At 32.1% G+C, this 20117-nt stretch overlaps 1 protein-coding gene across 10 annotated transcripts in view; it reads right to left on the bottom strand.

The window, feature by feature from the left end:
* Positions 1–20117, bottom strand: part of RAPGEF2 (Rap guanine nucleotide exchange factor 2) — a 209940-nt gene that overhangs the window by 20415 nt on the left and 169408 nt on the right. For all 10 annotated transcript variants that reach the window (XM_015593293.2, XM_015593295.2, XM_015593294.2 and 7 more), the window contains 9 exons: positions 16899–17076; positions 11321–11457; positions 10506–10664; positions 5483–5635; positions 5075–5239; positions 2756–2863; positions 2463–2666; positions 2250–2358; positions 1507–1753 (listed from right to left, as the gene is read on the bottom strand). In XM_015593293.2, the coding sequence (XP_015448779.1) occupies positions 1507–1753; positions 2250–2358; positions 2463–2666; positions 2756–2863; positions 5075–5239; positions 5483–5635; positions 10506–10664; positions 11321–11457; positions 16899–17076 (1460 nt within the window). The remainder of the gene's footprint in view (positions 1–1506; positions 1754–2249; positions 2359–2462; positions 2667–2755; positions 2864–5074; positions 5240–5482; positions 5636–10505; positions 10665–11320; positions 11458–16898; positions 17077–20117) is intronic.

Below are 20117 nucleotides of genomic sequence, written 5' to 3'. Positions count from 1 at the left end.
CATTTAAATTGTATTACATATATGAATTATTTCAATTTTCATAAAATACAAGATGTTTCCTCAGTGTTTTAAAATCAACACATCTAATCATTATCCTTCTTTCTTTTCCCTTCTCTAGCATTTGAATATCTTTGTAAATACAAACAGAACAAAATTATACATAGTATTCTCATGCTGTGTTCCTTGCCAACATCCTGTACTGTGGATGGATTACACTGCAGTTCTTACATGTCGCATTTCTATTAATACTTGCCAGGGTCATGCTGACTTTTGTTTGATTTTTTTTTTAAGGTTCATATTTAACTCATGATCAAATATAGCCCTAAAATCTTTTTGTTATTGTGTTGCTACTAATTCTACATTTAAGTAATTTTTTAAATCTATTTTAAAATAAGGTATTTTTTTTATCAAGAAGGGTTACTTTAAAATCAATTCTTGTTTTCTGTAATACCAGCAGACCTAATTCATGGTCCCTTAGAAACTTACTCAATATAAACATATTCTCAAGTCTATAAATAAAATCATCATTGCTTATCCTTAGGTCTCTGCTGTTGAAGTCTTTTTTAGCTGATACAAAACCATCAATCATTATAGTTCAATGGAGACAACACAAGTTTGACATTCTAGACCATGTCTCTCTAATTTGTGGATGAAAATTTGATCTGAAATGGAATTAAAAAAAAGAAATGCTTGACATGGTCTTGCATGTCTATATCTACTGCTCCTCTATAATGCATTAACTTATCAAAGAAAGAAAATAACTGATAAGTTTTCGAGTTATCTTTTATACCACTGACGTATGAGGAATACAATAAATGAACATGGTGCACCCATGCTATTTAACACTTAAAAAATTTTTGGCTGATGGCGACTGAGTTTTACAAAACATCTCAAGACTCAGAAGAAGCTAAAATGAAGAAATAACCAAGCAAACAAGCAAAGTTAAAAGTGTGACACCTACAACTTTGTCTAGTTTGAGCTCCTGGCATGAATACATAGCCAAGAAGTGATCAAAAATACATTCTGACTGTAGAGCCCACTGGGAGGAAGAAAAGAAGTTCTATGCTTGGTTAATGACATCATGGCAACAGTTAAAGAACTGAAAACAGAATGACAAAGATGAAAAGCAGCAATAGAAAGAAGCAATGATTTGCTTGGCAAAGAGCAGATGCTGATGGTAAAGAAGATACCCAGAAACAGTAGCAGAAACAACTTCAAATCATGGAAAAGACAGGAACAAACACACATTATTTTTTAAAAGTCCAAATGAGAAAAAAAATAGTTCAAATGAGAAAGCACTAATATTATTTATGAAGATTGGAACGGCAAGTAAGTGGCAAAAGCAGGATTAAAACAAACTTGATTGTGTAATATTACTTCTGAGACTGCTCAGCTGTAAAAGATGAAAACATTTTTAGACTCATTTGCAAACATTAATTACATCTTACCTTTGCATATCATTATAACACATAAGATAATGCACAGAAAACTTATAGAGACACTTACTTATATGGTTTCTGTGGCAAGATACTAATTCGAGTCTTGTCAAGGATCTTTTTTAGCTTGTTCCTTCCTCCAACAGTGTTGGCTTTACTTTTCTTATTTACTTTTTCAAGTCCTATCACTTGTTCTACATCTACAGCGAGATCTGGAATGGAGTAGCGACTGGCCTTTTTGATGTCTCCAATTTTAGGAAGATGAGGGGCACCATTTCTTTTTTCTTCTGACAATCTTGTTAGAAGTTCTTTAAATACTAAAATGTAAATAAACACCACAAAATACCCATTATAAGAAATGTGAACAATTCAAAGGCAATTGTAGATACCGAAAATAGATGAGAAGTATAGACTTCAGCTATCAAAACTAATTCTGTAGAAAAACACTACTCCAATGAATGAATGACACTAAGAATCTGCTTTATAATGTTGCTCTATTATTTCCACTCAGAATAAGTTAAAATAGAGTAGGATATTCTTTAAATGTACAGGTATTAAAAATAAGTATGAATAAAAATGTTGATAAAATAAAAATTTTATGGTCCTCACTTCAGTAACTTCTGATGTGGATCTAATTACATATTTATATAATTAAATCTATATCTATATACTTTACTATAAATATTTTCATTTTTATGATGTTTGAAATTACTTATAAAAATGATTTTTCACAAATTAAGACCTAAATGTAAAAAACAAAAAGAAAAAAGAAAAAAAAAAAAGGAGAAAATGAAAGTATGCGAAAGTACTTACCGAATAAATTGGTTTTCACAGTGATAGATAAATGTGTGTTATTTCTAAGAATTTCCATGGCTTTTGACAGCTGAATATTTTCAAAGTTTTGACCATTTACTTCTAATATCTAAAAATAAAGTTACAAAATTACTTCCAGTCTTGCAACTGAATGAAGAAAAAAAAAATGACACCAATATTCCCCCTTAAAGTCTGTACTTAGAAATATCATACCTGGTCCCCTCGTTTCAGGCCTGCTTCAGTTGCTTTGCTACCTGAATCGACACTGTCCACGAAGATTCCAAATCCCTTCTCTGAGCCTCCGAGTAGTATAAAAGGCAAAGGGGCTTCTCGGGAGGGTTTCGTTAATGTCATCAACCTTCTTTTTGCTTTAGCTGCACACGCGATATTTAACAGCCTTAGGTGTCCACCCATTTTCTGTAAGTTCAGAAAGAGTGGTTTCAAAGAGAGGCTGAATAAAATGAACTTAAAGGTGATGGTTTTTTAAAAAAAATCACAACTATTACCTCTCTTTCCAGATTATTTTCAAATTCTTCCAGAAATCGAGTCATAGCAGGATCTCCTTCAAAGTCATTGAAGTGATTATTCACCCACAGTAATACTACCCGTGTAACCTGAAAAATCAATTATTTTCAATAGGTTTTCTAAAAATTTAATGCTAAAAATTTGTTATTAAAATAATTTCAAAAAAGATATCTAACACTTTACCTAATAACAATGAACAAGAAAATAAACTAAAAACAATGAAAACCCTCAGCATGAATCTTATTTATAAGAAAATGACCTTCTGAGAATACATATTTATACTTTGAATATAGAGATTACATTGCTCTGCCAAGAAGGGTTTTGAGTCTGTGAATGATGGTAATTAACTTACATCTCACTTACTCTCAAATTATATTTAAAATAGGTCGCAATAAAAACAAAGCTATATTAAAACCAAAACAAATAAATATAAGGCAAAATAGGGTAGAAATTTAAAAATTAAGGTAGAGGGCAGAATAGAAAAAAGGAATGAATAGTATTATCCTAGGAAGATCTATAAAGGAACAAACTGTGAAAGGAAGGGGTTGGCTGAGAGTTATATGTTATTTGTCAACATTAAGATTTAGAAGGCTTTTAACACCTACAATTCATCAGGAAAAATAAATAGCCTTTTTTTTTAAACCTACACATGTGTTTTCACAGAGCCCTACACCTTTATACAACCAATTCACACACTCATAGTGATGGAGTATTTGTTTTGTACCCAGCAAGAACTCTGTGACGTTCATTAAATTATAAGTTCTGTGAGGACAACTTTATCTGTTATGTTCTAAGGGCATCCTTAATACTTATAACAATGCCAGGCATAAAGTAAATTCTCAGCAAAATTTTACTAAATAAAGTAAGTATAACTGTAACTTTAAACAATCAAAGTACTTGTTTTATATAAGTTTAATTTTCTAAATTTTTTAAATTTCTCATTTCTAATTATTTTTAAATTTTTTATTATTAGTTTCAAGTATATAGTACATTGGTTAGACATTTATATAGATTATAAAACGATCTCCCTAATTGCTCTAAATTTTGAATAACAAGATAAAAAGAAATTTTCTGTTGTTTGTGACTGTAATTTGTTACAGTAATAACCTGACTAATCACTCGAGTCAAACCTTTATAATTATATTTTTTGTCATTTATTCTCACTACTGCCCAATTTTTCAAATTTAGGGAACCCAGAAGATGATCTCCTTCAAAACTATATCTAACACCTGACCTCTTCATAAAATTAAAATTTTGCAGGAGAAGCCACCTTAAAAAGTCTACTAGCCACATTACACATTAAAGAAACAAGACTCATAAATCATAAATCGAAAACCACCAACCACCTCTAACAGCAAGCAACCTATAAGATGCATTAAGTGCTGGCTCTGAGCCAGACATAGCATAAAGAACTTTACTTCTATTACTTGTCTTCTCGACAACCCCAAAGGATGCTGATTATTCATTTTACAAGTAAATAAATGAATGTCAGGAGGGTCGGAGGACATGTAAGGTAAACAGCAGAGGCAATGCTCAAACCAAGTTTTTGAGGCTTAAAGGCTCAACTGAGATCTAGGCTCATGACGTTCAGAATACAAAATGGAAAGCATTGTCCAAAGGATTCCTCTAAGGCCACAGAACTAGTTAGTGGCAGGACCCGCACTAGAGCTTGGGGCTTTTCACCGTTAGTCTCCTGTTCCGGATTTTCCTCCCGCACCTCTCCCAAGTCTCTCATGTAAATCAGACTGCACATGGAAAGGAGAAACGAGTGCAGGCTGTGATTAACTCTCAAACCTCATAAGATTATGTAGTTCATCATCCAACCTAGCCTTGACAGAGTTCTTAAGAGCTGCTAAGGAGGGTCTATTTAGAATTATATTACTGGGGCCTACCAACTAGCAATGGTTGCAATAAAATGCTACTCTGGTGCCAATGAAAAAAGTGCAACTTTTATCTAGTGTACACTGATGATCTACTGAACTAGAGAATGCAGATTTCTATGGAATCCAGATGTTTGGGGGTTGTGTTTTAATGCATTCCCAATAGAACTAAAGTTTAAACATTTGCTGGCCAATTTATTAGCCTTTGTATTAAAAAAAAAAAGACATTTCTAGGACGGAACCTAGAAACCTTAACAAGAACTAACATTTGTATCACTTTTGCTTAAAAAGTACATTCTCTTATTCTATTAAAATAATTTGAACATAATTGACATGACAAAAAAATATATAGATATATATCTTTAAGTCTATATCTGAATATTTCATATTTAAAAGTCAAACTAGAATACATTTTCCAACCTTATCCCTGAGGCTCGGGTCATTAAACCACTCCAACAACTTTTTGCCCACTTCCATTGGGCTAGAAAGAAAAGTCCTATAGGTCAACAAGAAGTCTTCTATGAACGTTGGATCCACTACCGAATGTTCTTCCACCAAATGCATTGTTAATCTTTCTGAGGTACCCTGTAACAAATAAAAGGTTTAATAACTACTCTGCATAAGGAGCACCTATATGGTATGTTGATTTCAAATTTTCAACATAAGATGAACTGGGTAGTAATATATATAATAATTTAAAAAACTGCTTCACCAGGAAATATAAAGATTTTTTACAGCTGGTAACTTTTATGCATTAAAAGGGGGGTCAGGGAATCTTAAGTTGTCATAATTGATGCTACAAAAAAAATTCGGGCATGTTTGTCTTACCTTGATGACAATGTGCCCCTTTCTTGTTCCAGTTCGATCAAGTTCTCGATGTTCTTTCACCATGACAATTTCTCCTTCTTCCTCCACTTTTTGCATGTTCTTTTCTACTTGGTTGAGAATACGGCAATAATCTTGCTGGGCTATGCAGACAAACTAAAATAAAATATAAGTCACGTGTTAATGATAAAGTGCTTGCAAGAGACCTAGCAGTACTAATAATTCAGTGCTTTAATTATTCAACACTGACATTTTTCTATGTCTTTCCCATACTTTCTAATGAGTGCAGTAATGAACTTACTTAATCAGCCTTCTCTACTTTTTAACGTACTTCTTCCTTGGTCAAGAAAATTTCATTTTTTAGAATATTTATATGTACTTTATATTAAAAATCCTAACAATTTTAAAAATCAGATAATAAAATCTGGAGAGTCCTTTTTCATGCCTCTTCTTTGACAACTGGAAAACGTTATAGGAGAGGACTGGAATCTTAGGAGGACAGATATAAAAACATAATTACCATTTAGTGGGTTTTAAAAGTTTGAAAAATTTTAAAAGAAAGGTTTTAAACTAAAGATGGTTTTAATAAAAGGCATTGAAATTCCATTATAAATTTGCTAATTATATTGATAAGAAATTATTTCAGAAAGTCTTTTCAAAAAGGTTCACAAAATAAGCCACATACTTGTTAAGCCCAAATCATTATTCTTTATAAGGGTTTTTAGGGGTAATCCTTGTTCTTAAAGAAAAAGTTAACAGTATATGCAGATTAAGCCATTATTCCTCCAAACATAAAAATTTCAGGGCTTAGGGCAAACCACTTAATTATATTTCTTAGTAGTTTTAAAGAAAGTTAAGAATGAATTATAGAAATCACTTATTACACAAATTAACCAAAGACTGGTGAGAAGAGTACATTTTTTAAGTAAATAAAAACTATTGCTGTCTCTGAATTTTGAATGATTTATTTTTATTTAAAAAATCATTTGAGAATAAAAAACAAGCCTGAACAATTTTTTTCCCCTCCTTTAATGTGAAAATATGAAAAAAGGGGATGGTTAAATTATAGGATAGCATGCATAAGAAACTATAAAATGGCCATCCCAAATCATATCTCCATAGGACGTTTACAGCTTTGGCTTAATGTTCATGATATTAGGTTAATTTTTGTAAAAAATGCAAAACCAAATATTGTAATATGTATGATGACATCATCATCATCATCATCATATTGCAGTAGTCTTACAGGACTTTCTCAATTTATCTTCTAAATCATCCCATAGGGAAGACATTATTATTATCCTCAGTGTACAGATGAAGACACAGTTGTAGCAATGGCATGCGAATTTGCCCAATGTCTCATAATTATATGGTTGCTAATTTTTAAAAAATTGTGCATACATATCAAAACCTTGGAAGGGGATATAATAAAATGTTAATTATTATTTTGCAGCAATGCAAATTATATGTGACTTATTTTTTTAATAGACTTTTCTATATTTTCCATACTTTCTGCATAATCAATAAAGTTTTTTTACAGAAGTAGCTGGAGCAGTTCACACTTTAGAAATAGCGTATTTTAATAGCGTTTCTTCCACTGAATCAGTTAATATCTTTTAATATTTCTATTAAGAGTTTTAGAATCAAAATTTAAAATTTAAAAGACATAGGCTTTTAAGTAATTACACATAATTTTTTAAAATTCCTTAAAAATAAACCCCTTTCTATAACACTAACCACAGGTATATTTATATATGTTTTGAACTATGTGGTCCTTAGGCTCTCGTCTCAAAAATATTTTTATTTATTTCTTTTTACAGGGCAACAAAGTTGTTCTTCGTATTTCCAAATAATGTTAGGTGTTCATCAGTATACTAAATTTAGAGAACATAATTCTTTTATTTTCTCATTCATCTCCTAAAAATATATATATCCCTAATTTAAAATGAGTAAGTAAAGAAAATAATTTTTGAAGAGAAATGCACCAAAATATCTTCTTGACTAAGGATTTAAGGAAATTAGAATAAGTTTGGTTTGGAATTCTTGATGTCTAGGCAGACAATTTGGGCATTACTTCTGTAGCAAACTGAAATATCATCTAAAAAAGAGTGGGGGCAGGGGGGGAATCCCGAACCAAATTTCTACTATGGCCATACAGATCTGATTTCTAAAAAGAAATAAATTTTAGATGAAAACATTTATCTGTAGTTTTATTAGATTTATTTTTGCTTTAAGAGGTTTGTAGATTTAGTGAGAAATTCATAAGTAAAATATAATTTTAACTGGTATAATGAAGTCAGTTGACAATTTGTGAATTTTATCTATCGATCTATCTATCTATCTATCTATCTATCTATCTATCTATCTATCTATTTGTTTTGGTGAAGTTTTATATTTTCAGATAGCTGTTAACACATGAAAGTACTGTAAGATCTTGGCTTCCTAATATAAAATAAATATCCAAACCAGATTCCACTTATAAAAGGCAATGACAGCTTATATCACAGGATTATTTTCTTTTTGTACACATGACATCACAATTTATATTTAGTAAAATATTATCAGTGATAAAAGGCTAAGTAAAATTAAACTTAGATCATAATACAGAATAGCCAACTTTCAATTTATCCATGCAACTGCTTTCTCCTCTAAAACTACTTCATGAATTCAAAGTGTCATTAGCTCTCATGGCCTCAGAAAAAGGTGAGTCTAACAGATTTACCTTAAGAGGTTAGTTCTATTTAAACTGGTACTTTGTGGTCTGTAAGGCAAGTTCATACCTAATAGTTCACACATTGAAAGGTATAGGGCAGGGCTATGAGGTGTCAGTTGCAGGCCTAAGACAAAGGCAGGGGAGAAGGAAAAAGGAAAGAGAGGAGAAGGAGAAAGAAATGGAGGGACAGGAAGAGGGGAAAAGAAAACAAGGCATATATGTGGAATGGAAAACCATTACCAGTCGTCTGGTACCTTAGGATGTCTATACCTAGCCCTGCTTGCATCCTTCAACAAGGGAACGAGAATAGACATCGAAAGGAGAGAACTGGAAGAAAAGCACACAGAGAAGGGACCAAGCGCCAAATACAACCATGAATTTATCATGAGATCCAGAAATATCATGGGGAACAGAAATAAATGCTAAATTTAATCCACTCACTATTATGTCCTTAGGTTTAACAGAAGCTCAATTAGGTATCATATTACCCAATATTTATTTCCAGTACCTAATGGATTGTAAAAAAAAAATGAGGGCCAGTCCTAAGCAAAGTTGCTTCTTGGTAAGGAGAACGCGACACCATTTTTGTTCATGCCATTCAATATCTGTTGATTGCCTACAATGTGCTCAGTAGGACGACTGCAACTTAGGGAGGCCATTTTACAGATGAATAATATTATGATTCTCATTGTTTCCTTTACTTTCCCTAACAGTGATCTGACTTTTATACTTTCTGACTGATACGCAACATTTTAACAGAAATACATGAACATACCATCCCAAACAAACATTTACATTAAATGGTCTAACTTCATCCTTCATCCTTGCTGTACTATTGAGGGAATGAACGTCCCAAACAAACATTTACATTAAATGGTCTAACTTCATTAGACCATTCATCCTTGCTGTACTGTTGAGGGAATGAACCTTAGGCCTGACAGATGGGTTGGTGAAAGCACAGGAGTGATTTTTTTAAACCCCTGATTGAACATGTTCCTTTTACAGTGACCTGGCATGGAGTTGAGAGGAAGAAAGAGACTTTCTTCAGCAGATAACTCACCTTTGACCTTCTTTGGATATCTGGGAACATTATACATATCAGGAGCTACAGGAGTCTAGGTGTCTTCATCAGAGTTTTTTAATCACAGTTTTCTTTTGGAGCCTATCTTGGTGACTACACACTCAGGGTTTCCTACCAATTCCTCATCCGGTAAATAGATTAGACTTTCTTCCCTAACATCTACCTTCTCTTCCTTTTCCAGATCCCAGATAAGCATTTAATGTTACCTGGTACATTTGACTCTCTACACTGTGGAGTCTACAGTGTTCACTGAAAGATTTGTCAACATTATTTTTATTTTCTTGTAAGATAATTTTATTTACAGCCATGGCCATTTTTCTTTTTAGTAAGTAAAAATACTTAAAATTAATATTTAAATGAATATCACTTAATACTCATCAGACACTATAAAAATTCAATGATGTTCTTTCAGAATAAAGTATATTTAGATGTATTTCAGACTTCAGAATAATAAATACAATGAGCACTTAACATTAATTAGTCTAAGTCACATTTTCTGATTTATTTATATTAGAATATTTTATCTTTCAAAAGATAATTTTTAAGAAGACAAGATAAATATTATAAACACTTGATAACAAAAGCATCTTAAATTTACTTCCAACTAATATAGAGGTTACCAGTCATAGTAATCTAATTAAATTTTACATTTTGTCTCAATCCTTTTTCTAGTCTTTTATTAAAAGCTTTTAAATATTAAATATTAATATAATATCAACAATGACATTTTTCTTTTGCTATCGAGTATTTTTTTAATCAGCAATTATTTTTTTACTAGCAAGTTTTCCTACTGATTTATACTAAGATTAATTTTCATGACTTCTAAAAATCAATTTATCATCTTATATATATTGAAATACATTGCATAACTATCACATCATCTTTATTAATCTACTTATAATTTCTTTTCATAATGGGAGCTTTATTTCCCTATTTTTTGAAGAAGAGATTACCAATTATTGATGGAAATTTAAAATATATTTATATAACATTTTTTCTAAACAGAACATATTTATAGAACACTTAGTTCTGTGGAATTCAAGTAACTTTAAGAGAGATTTATTTTTAATTTCCTGGGTGTGATAACACTAAAACGCTAAAAATAATAGTTCTTTAAAATCTTACTTATAAATCTAAAAGATGACTTATTCATATAAACAGAAAAATCTTACAACCGGATAGATCCGTTCTTTATTAAACATAAAATATACATTTTTAATAACATTTTATACCTGGCAGTCATCCACCTTGGTTCTCATTACTCCTTTCATGTATTCTTTGTCCATGGTGGGAGAGACACCGAAACTATTTCCCATACACAATATTTCTGCTTTTCCATCTGGATAAGTCACTTCAACAGAACCATTCAGAATCACTGACCAGGAGTCCAGCTAATTCAAAAAAATGAAGATAGAGCAGAAAATAACATCATTATCATGCAGCTGTAAATGCTAGAACGGTCCCTACAAATGATTTAACAGATCTTTCACTTTAACTATGAAAACAAACAAGCAAAAGAAACTCCAGTAAAGTTAACTGTTTATCAAACTGACAGATCAAGGAATAAAGCACAGCCATATATCTATGTATTTTCATATGCCTAGCCTAGGGTACACATTATTCATTTGTTTGATTTGACTCTGGATATTCTTCTCTAAAATGACATAATGGAAAAAATTTCTTCTGTTCCCCAAAACACATGTAAATAAGATGAAATGATCACCACTGCCTCAATAAGATATCCATTTTGTTCTGACAAAAGGCATTATTATATTATGAACATTTAAGTTATAAAATCTGAAAAGTTTAATACATAAAAATATCTCTATTAGTATCATTTGAAATATTGTAAATATCAGAAGATAAAATAAGGGATTAGGAATACTTTGACAGAATAATGAGCACAGCATAATTCTTCAATTATTCAAACATTGTTGTCTGTTGTTTTTTAAGGGGAAAAAAAGAAAAAAAAACTGTTTTTTTGTTCATTTGCTATACTGACAGACTTCAAATAGAAACTTTTTAAGTGGCAGAAGTATTTACTAACCTCTTCGCCATCATTTAACACTATGGTCCCAGCTCTTTCCACTACTGCAAATACCATCACAGCACAGAGTTCTCTTCTCACGGACATTGTCATATTGGCAAAAGCAGGCAACTGGTGCATAAATTCCAAGAGTTGTTCTGAAAAGTAAAGATATTCAATGTAAAAATTATACCTTTTTAAAAATAAGCAATCAAAAAGAATGCTCAAGGGTTCTTTCTTTTGAAATGCCCTACAATTCTACTCACTGAAAAATACATTACTTTAAGTATCTTCATGGCACAAGTTGAATTTCTTTCAGGTCTACAAAGAATTCTGTTATTGTGGAAATGGTGATTTTTTTTCTTGTGATTCAGGAGCAAGAGTATACACTGTGATTCATATTCTAATGGGACTGAATAAACTAATAAACTTCAAATGGGAGAATTTCCATTAAAAATGAGCTATGATCTTATCAAAGTTTATTAAAGGGTGAAATGATGAACTGAAATGAAATAGAGCTCTGGGAATTCTCCAAAAAGCCAGTAGTTCCATTTCAGTGCCTTTTGGGCAAGTAGATGCCCAAAACAGCAGAAATAATACCTTCGATCTAAAGATATTCCAAGATTTAGCTACTAAGGGGTATTTTCTATGGATCAGACAAATCTATAAAAATTAGTCAATTAAAAACTTTGCATTATATGGTAGACGCAAATGAAAACTAATCTATTATTTCTCATCATCCAACAGATTAGCAAAAAAGAAAGAAAAATTTGATCACTCTTTTCATTGGTAATGCTGTGGAGAAAAACATACTTCAGTGTAATTCCAGCTGTTGACAAGATGGATGACTGTATAATCTCTTCCAGTCCTGTGGTCTCCGTGTGTAATTTTCTCTACTATTAGGTGGCTTTATTAATCACTTACTAAGTTCTTTCCGTACTCTTCACCATGGCTCTATGAGGTGCATGTTTTCTTTTTCATTTCACGGGGAGGAAACAGAGGCTCAAAGTCATATAATTAGGAGGTGGCAGTGACATGATTCAGGACTGCCTGCCTCCAAAGCCAATGCTGGACATTACAGGAAATGATAAAGAGCACAGGGCGTGTGTCAGATGTCACTGAATAACTACTAGTTATATTTCTTTGGGAAAGTTGATTAATTTCCTTAAGGCACGTTTTTTCTCCTTTGTAAAAGAAAAAATATACCTATTTTCATTGGATAGTGGCGAGGATCAAATGCAATAAAGATGATAAAGTCCTTAGCACAGAGTAAATACTTAATAAATGAGGACTGCTATAATTATTATCATAGTTATATCATTCAAACGTTTGGCTAAGTAAAAATTCCACTATTTTTCTTCTTGTCTCCACTTAATGAAATGCTCCCTGTGCACATTCCTTCTATTAGGATTTACAACAAATTTTATGTTATTGGATATAGTTTGTTAATTATAAAAAACAATGTAGAATAGAAAGATATATTCTATATATGAGGGTATACTACATATACATATAAATGTATATTACATTTCCGGAAGGTCAGACAGGGTGATTTTCTCTGATCCAGCTGGGTAATGTCTGTTCTGATTAGACCCTACGTCATCCCTCCTGTGCAAGACTTTTTGAAGAGTGACTTCAATCAGGAGCATAACAATGATAGGTGGTACCCAGGGACTCTGTCCAAAAAGACAGTGTTCTTCACCCTGACCCAGACTGATGTGTCAGGAAATCAACTTACTGTTGCAACCAGCATTTAAAAAAAAAAAAAGAAGAAAGTATCAAAGCACGTCACTTACAGAAAGAATGAGAACGTGTATTTGTGAGAGGCCATAAAATATATTTATTACTGGGGAAAGCAACAGAGCAATTTTGAAACCATAGCAAGAGACGACCCATATCTACTACATTGGGGAGGTAGGAATTATTGTTTTACAAATGCACTGACCTTTTGATTTAACATAAAGGCAAATGAACAAGTAGTGGTCCTCTGACCAGCATATCACAGATAGTTCTGCTATGTCCAGACTGTTTTCTTTAGCTGTCATCCTCCACCTCTCACCACAAGGTATTAAAATATTACCTATAGACCACACATTTTACTCTTTTTCATCCCCTAGTTATATCCAAATTCCTTGAGGCCAAGCAAAGATTCATGGTCTTAAGAAAAATATGATGCTGGAAATTGTCAAAGATGTTTTAAATTTAAGATAATATGTTTAGACAGTAAGAAAAGGCAAATTACCACCACGCGGATGAAGAATTTGAAGTATATGAAGTATAAAATATATTCACTAATACTTCTATAATGATGGCATCTAAGAGTTTTAAGTCTCAAAGATTCATTTGTGATATCACTGGTTTTGTGATAACTTCTCTCCTACTACTTATTACACTGGAGGTTTAGAGTAATTAAAAAAATAAAGAATTGCTATTGACAATATATATATATTTTTAATAATAAATATAAAATGGAAGCATTTGGCTATGGGGGCTCAACATTAACTCTGATAATGCCACAGGGATCTTACAGAATTAAAGAGATTAGGGCAGCCAAGGACTCAGAGCTCGAAATGGGAGACAAAGTAGTTCTTATTCTTAGGGCATACGGAAAGAAAAAGCCATGGGAGAAACAGACCTATTTTCTTCTATATTGCTTGGAAGAATCTATTAGAATAATACATTAATGTGGCCTATCTTGTTGGGAAAGGAATATTTCTATTTATGAAAAATAGCCATTTTTAAAAACTTTTTTTCTAATAAATATGACACACACACACAGAAAATCAAATAACCAACTTACTGACACCAAAAACTGAAGTCAATTCAGAAAATTAGCTTATCTTATTTGCTTTGGTTTAATTTTATAAATAAGTAATATTATGTTTTTAAAAAATTAATCTGAGAGTTTTTTTGGTGGTACATGAAATGCAGGTGGAGGGAGAATTCTTTGAAAGGGATCAAAGTAGTACTCTAATATGTCAAGGCAACAAAACCAAAAAAAAAATATTCATTACCATTCAGTAATTGGCTACCTACAAAGTTATGAGTGGAGAGTAAAAATGAATAAAGTACTTTTCATCAAAGTAAAGAAACAAAGGTACACCCCAGGTCTATGGGAATCCAAAGAGAAATTTGTTAATTACTGCAGTTTTTAAAATATGATCAAATATTAGCAATTTCATTTAATTAAACCTAAACCAAAAACACACACACACATAAACATACACACCATCCCTTCTTTTTTTGTGAGGGGAGAGAAAGGTAGTTAGGAAGAAAGGCATCTAGAGGAAGTATCAATTATATAGATGTTTGTAGGTCATATGAAAGGTGTCTGTTTTAAATAAACACTGGAGGATGAGGAGTTAGATTTAACAAGAGTAACAGCAAAAGTAATAGCTAAATAGTTCTCACATGTGGCTTTATTTTGAGGAAACAGAATACAAAATCTAAGATCTTCTGTAGACCAAAGGACACTCATTCGACTTTATCTTCATGATAATGGTTTATTATTTTAAATAAAAGAATATTTGATAAGAGCAAGCATCAGAATCACTGCTGCTTGCAAGTGGGTATTAAAGTAAATGTTTATTTACTATTTATAGAGATTATATCGACAAGCATATTAAAAAATAAAGATAGCTTTGCATTATTTTGTAGGAATCAGCATAGTTCTTGCTTTCCAGAAATTCTAGGAGATAAAACTTCTCTTATATAAAGTGAAAATTTTAAATTTCCAGCAATTATACGTTATACATATTTTAGGAGCTATCATTTTCTTTCATAACTATACTAAAATAAACATGTTCAAAAGAGAAAATAAATTAGCTTACGAAAGGATAACTTCTACGTCAATCTGTTCATAAACCGTGTTCAATCTCATAAAAAAAACACAAAAAACCTATGAGCGAGGATTCTGGATTGAGATGGCAAATTGAACACATTTCCACTTTTATTCTTACTTTAGAACTCCAGTGAAGGTTTTTAAAAAGAAATAGGCAAGGACAAAGAGAATAGGAAAGTGAAATACAATTTTGGACACTGGAAAATCAGATGAATGTATGGTATCAGACACAAGAAAGTGAAACCCTAAAACAGAACCACTAATTTATGTTGCAGAACCCTCAAAGAAAATTATGAACTACCAACACTTTTGGAACGGGGAGTTGAGATGGTGGGGAAAGAAATGGGCTAAAATAAGGAGGAATAAGGATGGGTATTTGAAAAGCAGTTAAATTCCTTACTCTAGGAGAAATCCAGAGGCTAATTATCCAGAAAGGGTTAATGCAGAACACATTTCTGTACTGGGAACCACAGGCACAGCTGGCTCCTCTTTCTCGCTTCATTCATTTCTGAGCCCTTTAAAGGGAAATTACCAGCCCTTCCTTCCTAAAGTAGACTCCTATTCACTCCACTCCCCAACCTCCATCATCCCCTAATCCCCACTTTATTCTTCAGACTGCAGTGGAGCAAGGACCTCATCCGCCTTGTTCCCCGATGAGATGCCAAGACCTAGAAAAGTACTCAGTACATACATAGAAGGTGCTGAATCACATTAGACGAATGAATGAATGGTTCATATCATATATGATATTCACTTATAGTTAACAATTCCTATAAAAGACTTTAATTACAATTCCTATAAATGACTTTAATTACATTTTAATATCTAATCCAAGGCTGCCATTTTCATCCTTAATTTCCTAAATATGCATATAGCTTAAATGATAAAAGTTTTTCTTCATATATGTTTGTCTCCCTTAAAATACATGCAACAATCCACTCATCATTATGCACATACTGTCTTATATCTAGTCCCAATAGAATCGGTTCCTTGAATTTCTCTTCAAATAAATATTGGCCCCAAAAGAGCTGGAGAAATGGGCTCAGGCAGGAGTAGTTACAGATTCTAGACCTGTGGTAGAAAGATAACTCAAACAGAAGTTACTCTTGCTCCCAGTATTCTAAGGAAAAAACCAGAGTACAGTAGGCATACTCAAACATTAAACCATTCTTACACAATCTACACATGCTCTGATGAGAAAAGTGAGTAAAGGGAACCTCAGGGAAAAGGAACGTGGATATAAAGCCACTTAGATTCTAATTTTAACCTTAGTGTGTTATTCCACCACAGCTTAAATGCTGCCAACTTGACACTCTGCTACCTTCTTCTAGTCAGTCTCATCTTCATATGGAATCAGAGTAGAAACAAGTCATTTCATAAAGCAGTTTTACCAACTGTCTCTCAACTAATGTTTACATACAGAAAACATGAGTTTAATAGGAATAGTGCTCACAAGAAATTTAATGTAAGTAATATTATTTAGAAGTCTACTTTTATTATTTTTTTGTCATAAAGTAATCTAAGAAAATGCTCATATGGAAGGGTTTTATTAGGAAGTTTTATTATTTATAGACTCTTAAAAGTATTAACTGAGCGAAATTGATTAATTTTTTTCAACAAATGCAACTGTTTATTCAAAAAAATTTATAAGTTAATGACTTTTTAAAGCCTACTATTCTTGGGCTCTATGACATCAGACAATTTTACTTCTAAGTATTTTTAATTGCTCTTAGATTCATTTTTCTCATCCAAACTTACCAATGTCATCATCTGTCCTGTCGATTGGGTCCTTCTCCAGGCAGTCTCGAACAATGTCCCGACTCATCAGAGGATCCGATGCCCTCTCAATGTCTTCTTCATCATCATCATCTTCAGAATCCACTGCTGTTTCTGGCAACCCACTCAGGTCCATATCACCAGCCTCACTTTCTGTGGCCTTAAAATAGACCAAAAAAATTTTTTTAACTGTTTTAAATCAAAAGAAGTAAGAACGAGTCTAGTTCAAAATATTAAATTTTGTATTATATCAATTTTCCTGTAACTAAGTGGCATGTGTTAAATACCAACAAATATTTATGTACCAGGCACAATGGAAAAGAATTATTACAACAAAATATGAGTGATTTTATCTCCTATTAAAATTTTGGTTAGGACTAATTAATGATTTTATCTCAATAATATTGATTTCTTATCTGAGCTGTCTGTCATAGGCATTTGAAACATAGCAGAATAAATAAAAAGAGTGTTTTCACTCCATTTTTCAAAGATAATGGCTTAAACTAAGAATTCAAAGATGACAACTGATTCTGAGCAATTCCTTCCCCAAAAGAATAGATGAGGACTTGTTAATGCCATGATTGAACAACTTCTCTCCTATTAGACAGTCTTTAGGGAAAAGTGAATCATGAATCGAAGGTAACCTGATAAGTATGCAAACATTAACAATTAGTTCTATTATCCCAATGTCCACTCTCCAAGTATAAATCACCAAGATGTATAAAAGACCATATTCCTACAGGTGACACATTCTTCCTTTCCATTCCTCAACACAGGTGACTGTGTCACCAATCAAATTTCAAGTAATCAAGATATGCTTTCTTAGTGATTAGAATGACAAATTTCAAAATAGTCTCTTCGAAGACCGTTGGGCTATCTCAGTCTAGAATAGTTAGCCTTTATAGGTCATTCTACAGCCTTTTGTGATTATCATCTCAGCAATATGTATATATGTATCATACTGGCCTTACTGGACGTTATATATCCAGAATTCACTAACTGCTTAAGCACAGTAAGAGTGAATTCAAGTAAATATTAACTACATCAATCTTGAACATCACAAATGTATTTTTCCAGACAAAATACTGAAATACTGAAAATATTTTATTATAAAATTATTCTTTGTAGTAGACACATATCATGAAGTTTAATCATAGCCCACATGATTTTCAAAGATAATAAAGACATTTTTTTTATAATAGGCACATACAGATTTAAAATATCTAGACTCTTTCTATAATTTAGTTTAAGTCGATATTTAAAGAATAAACTGTATTATTTTCTTATCACCTTCCTAAGATCTGGGCTTATATTATAGAACATAAATTTTAGTCCTACATTTTGAAGCAACACAAGCTCATGTTAATATTTTCTCAAGTTTAACAACAAAATTAATCACCTTTTCAGTTTGTTACGTGCGATTTCCTGAACTAAAATTCATACATTATAAGAAAAACCTAAAGCAAAAATAATTGAAGACAAAATACCTAATGAAGTCTTAACTAAAAATGGAAAACCTAATTATCTCTGAAAGCTCTCTAAATGATGGCCTTAACAAACGCTACTGCTGGAGGAAGACCATTATGACCAGAGGCACTCCAGGGGGAGAGCAATAAGGTCATGTGGCTGAGGCACAGAGAATTAACTGTGGCACGCTCAGAAACCCATGTCCTAATTTAAACCCAGAATTCACCGAATTCTAGAATGAAACTGAAGTAGAATTTGATGTGATGTGGTAGGCCAAGGCTGTGCTCAGAGAAACTAGGCCAACGTTGTTGTTATCACCACCTTAATTCTGACGTCTAGAAATGTGGCAATTTGTTAATGCTTGTTCTGATTACATTTTCACTCCAGTTTCATCTCGACATTGAAGATTATTATTCATCATCATCTTATATTTTCGAATTTATAATAAGTCCTCTATATACACAATCTATTATAGTGTGAAGAAGGGGCACTACTGGAGACAGAAATAATAACAAAAAATCTTTTAATAATAGAGCTATAACAAGATTTTTCTTTAATTTTTAAACACCTAATATATGGTAAGAGATGAAAAATGTATTTTATACCATCCCAAAGAAATTAAATGAATGTTAGTTAGTTAGGTCTTAAATAGAACAAAAAGATTTTCCATGTGAATTAGATTACTCTCTCCAAACCTGAGCCCTCCACCCCATTTGTGTAAATGGTCATCAGTTGTTTTCTGTGTTGTGTGTATTCCATTCTTTAAGAAACTATGCATAAAATAACATTCATTAAACCAGTAACTTAGAAAATGATTTTTATTTAAAATAAATATCTTTTATTTTCAAACACTACAGAATTCCTTTGAATAATACATTTTAAATAGAACTTGATACAAATTTTTTGGGAATCTACTAATTTATGATATCAATGTCTCATGAATAATGAGATGTTGGGAGACTGAAATTAAAGTTTAATGAACACTAACTGATTTACAGGAGAAGAGTACTAAGCTTAAGAAAGTCATTTAATCTCTATGGAACTGGTTTTATCATCAGTAAAGTGGAGTTATACCTCGCCATTCATAGAACTATTCTTGGATCGTATAAGAGAAAAGAAAGCCTGTTACAGGCTTCATCTAAAGTCCCTTTTGCAAGGGGACATGGTTTTCATCTCAGTAGTGGCACATCTTTACCCTTCCTCATCCCAGCAATGAGCCTTGCATGCAATATATATTGGCAGAATTTGTCCAAAAAAAAAAAAATTGTTAAACATCCCAACCCCTTACATACTGTAAACGAAAAGTCTCTCAGGCTAACTCTACCCATTAAATTTCATCTAAAGTCCCTTTTGCAAGGGGACATGGTTTTCATCTCAGTAGTGGCACATCTTTACCCTTCCTCATCCCAGCAATGAGCCTTGCATGCAATATATATTGGCAGAATTTGTCCAAAAAAAAAAAAATTGTTAAACATCCCAACCTCTTACATACTGTAAACAAAAAGTCTCTCAGGCTAACTCTACCCATTAAATTCTGGCTAAATGGCTCTTACAATAATATAGAAACAGTGATCCTACAATGAATGACTACCATGTATCCAGCACTACATTTAATGCTTTTTAGTATATAATGATCTTCATATCAATTCAGAAAATTAGGATTAATACCCCTACTTTTCAGATGAGAAAACACTAAGGGAAATTAAATAAACTGTTCAATGTAAACAAAATAAA

Source organism: Pteropus alecto, unplaced genomic scaffold, assembly GCF_000325575.1.
Source record: "Pteropus alecto unplaced genomic scaffold, ASM32557v1 scaffold166, whole genome shotgun sequence".
Taxonomy (NCBI): Eukaryota; Metazoa; Chordata; class Mammalia; order Chiroptera; family Pteropodidae; genus Pteropus; species Pteropus alecto.
This window is presented reverse-complemented; position numbering and strand designations above follow the sequence as displayed.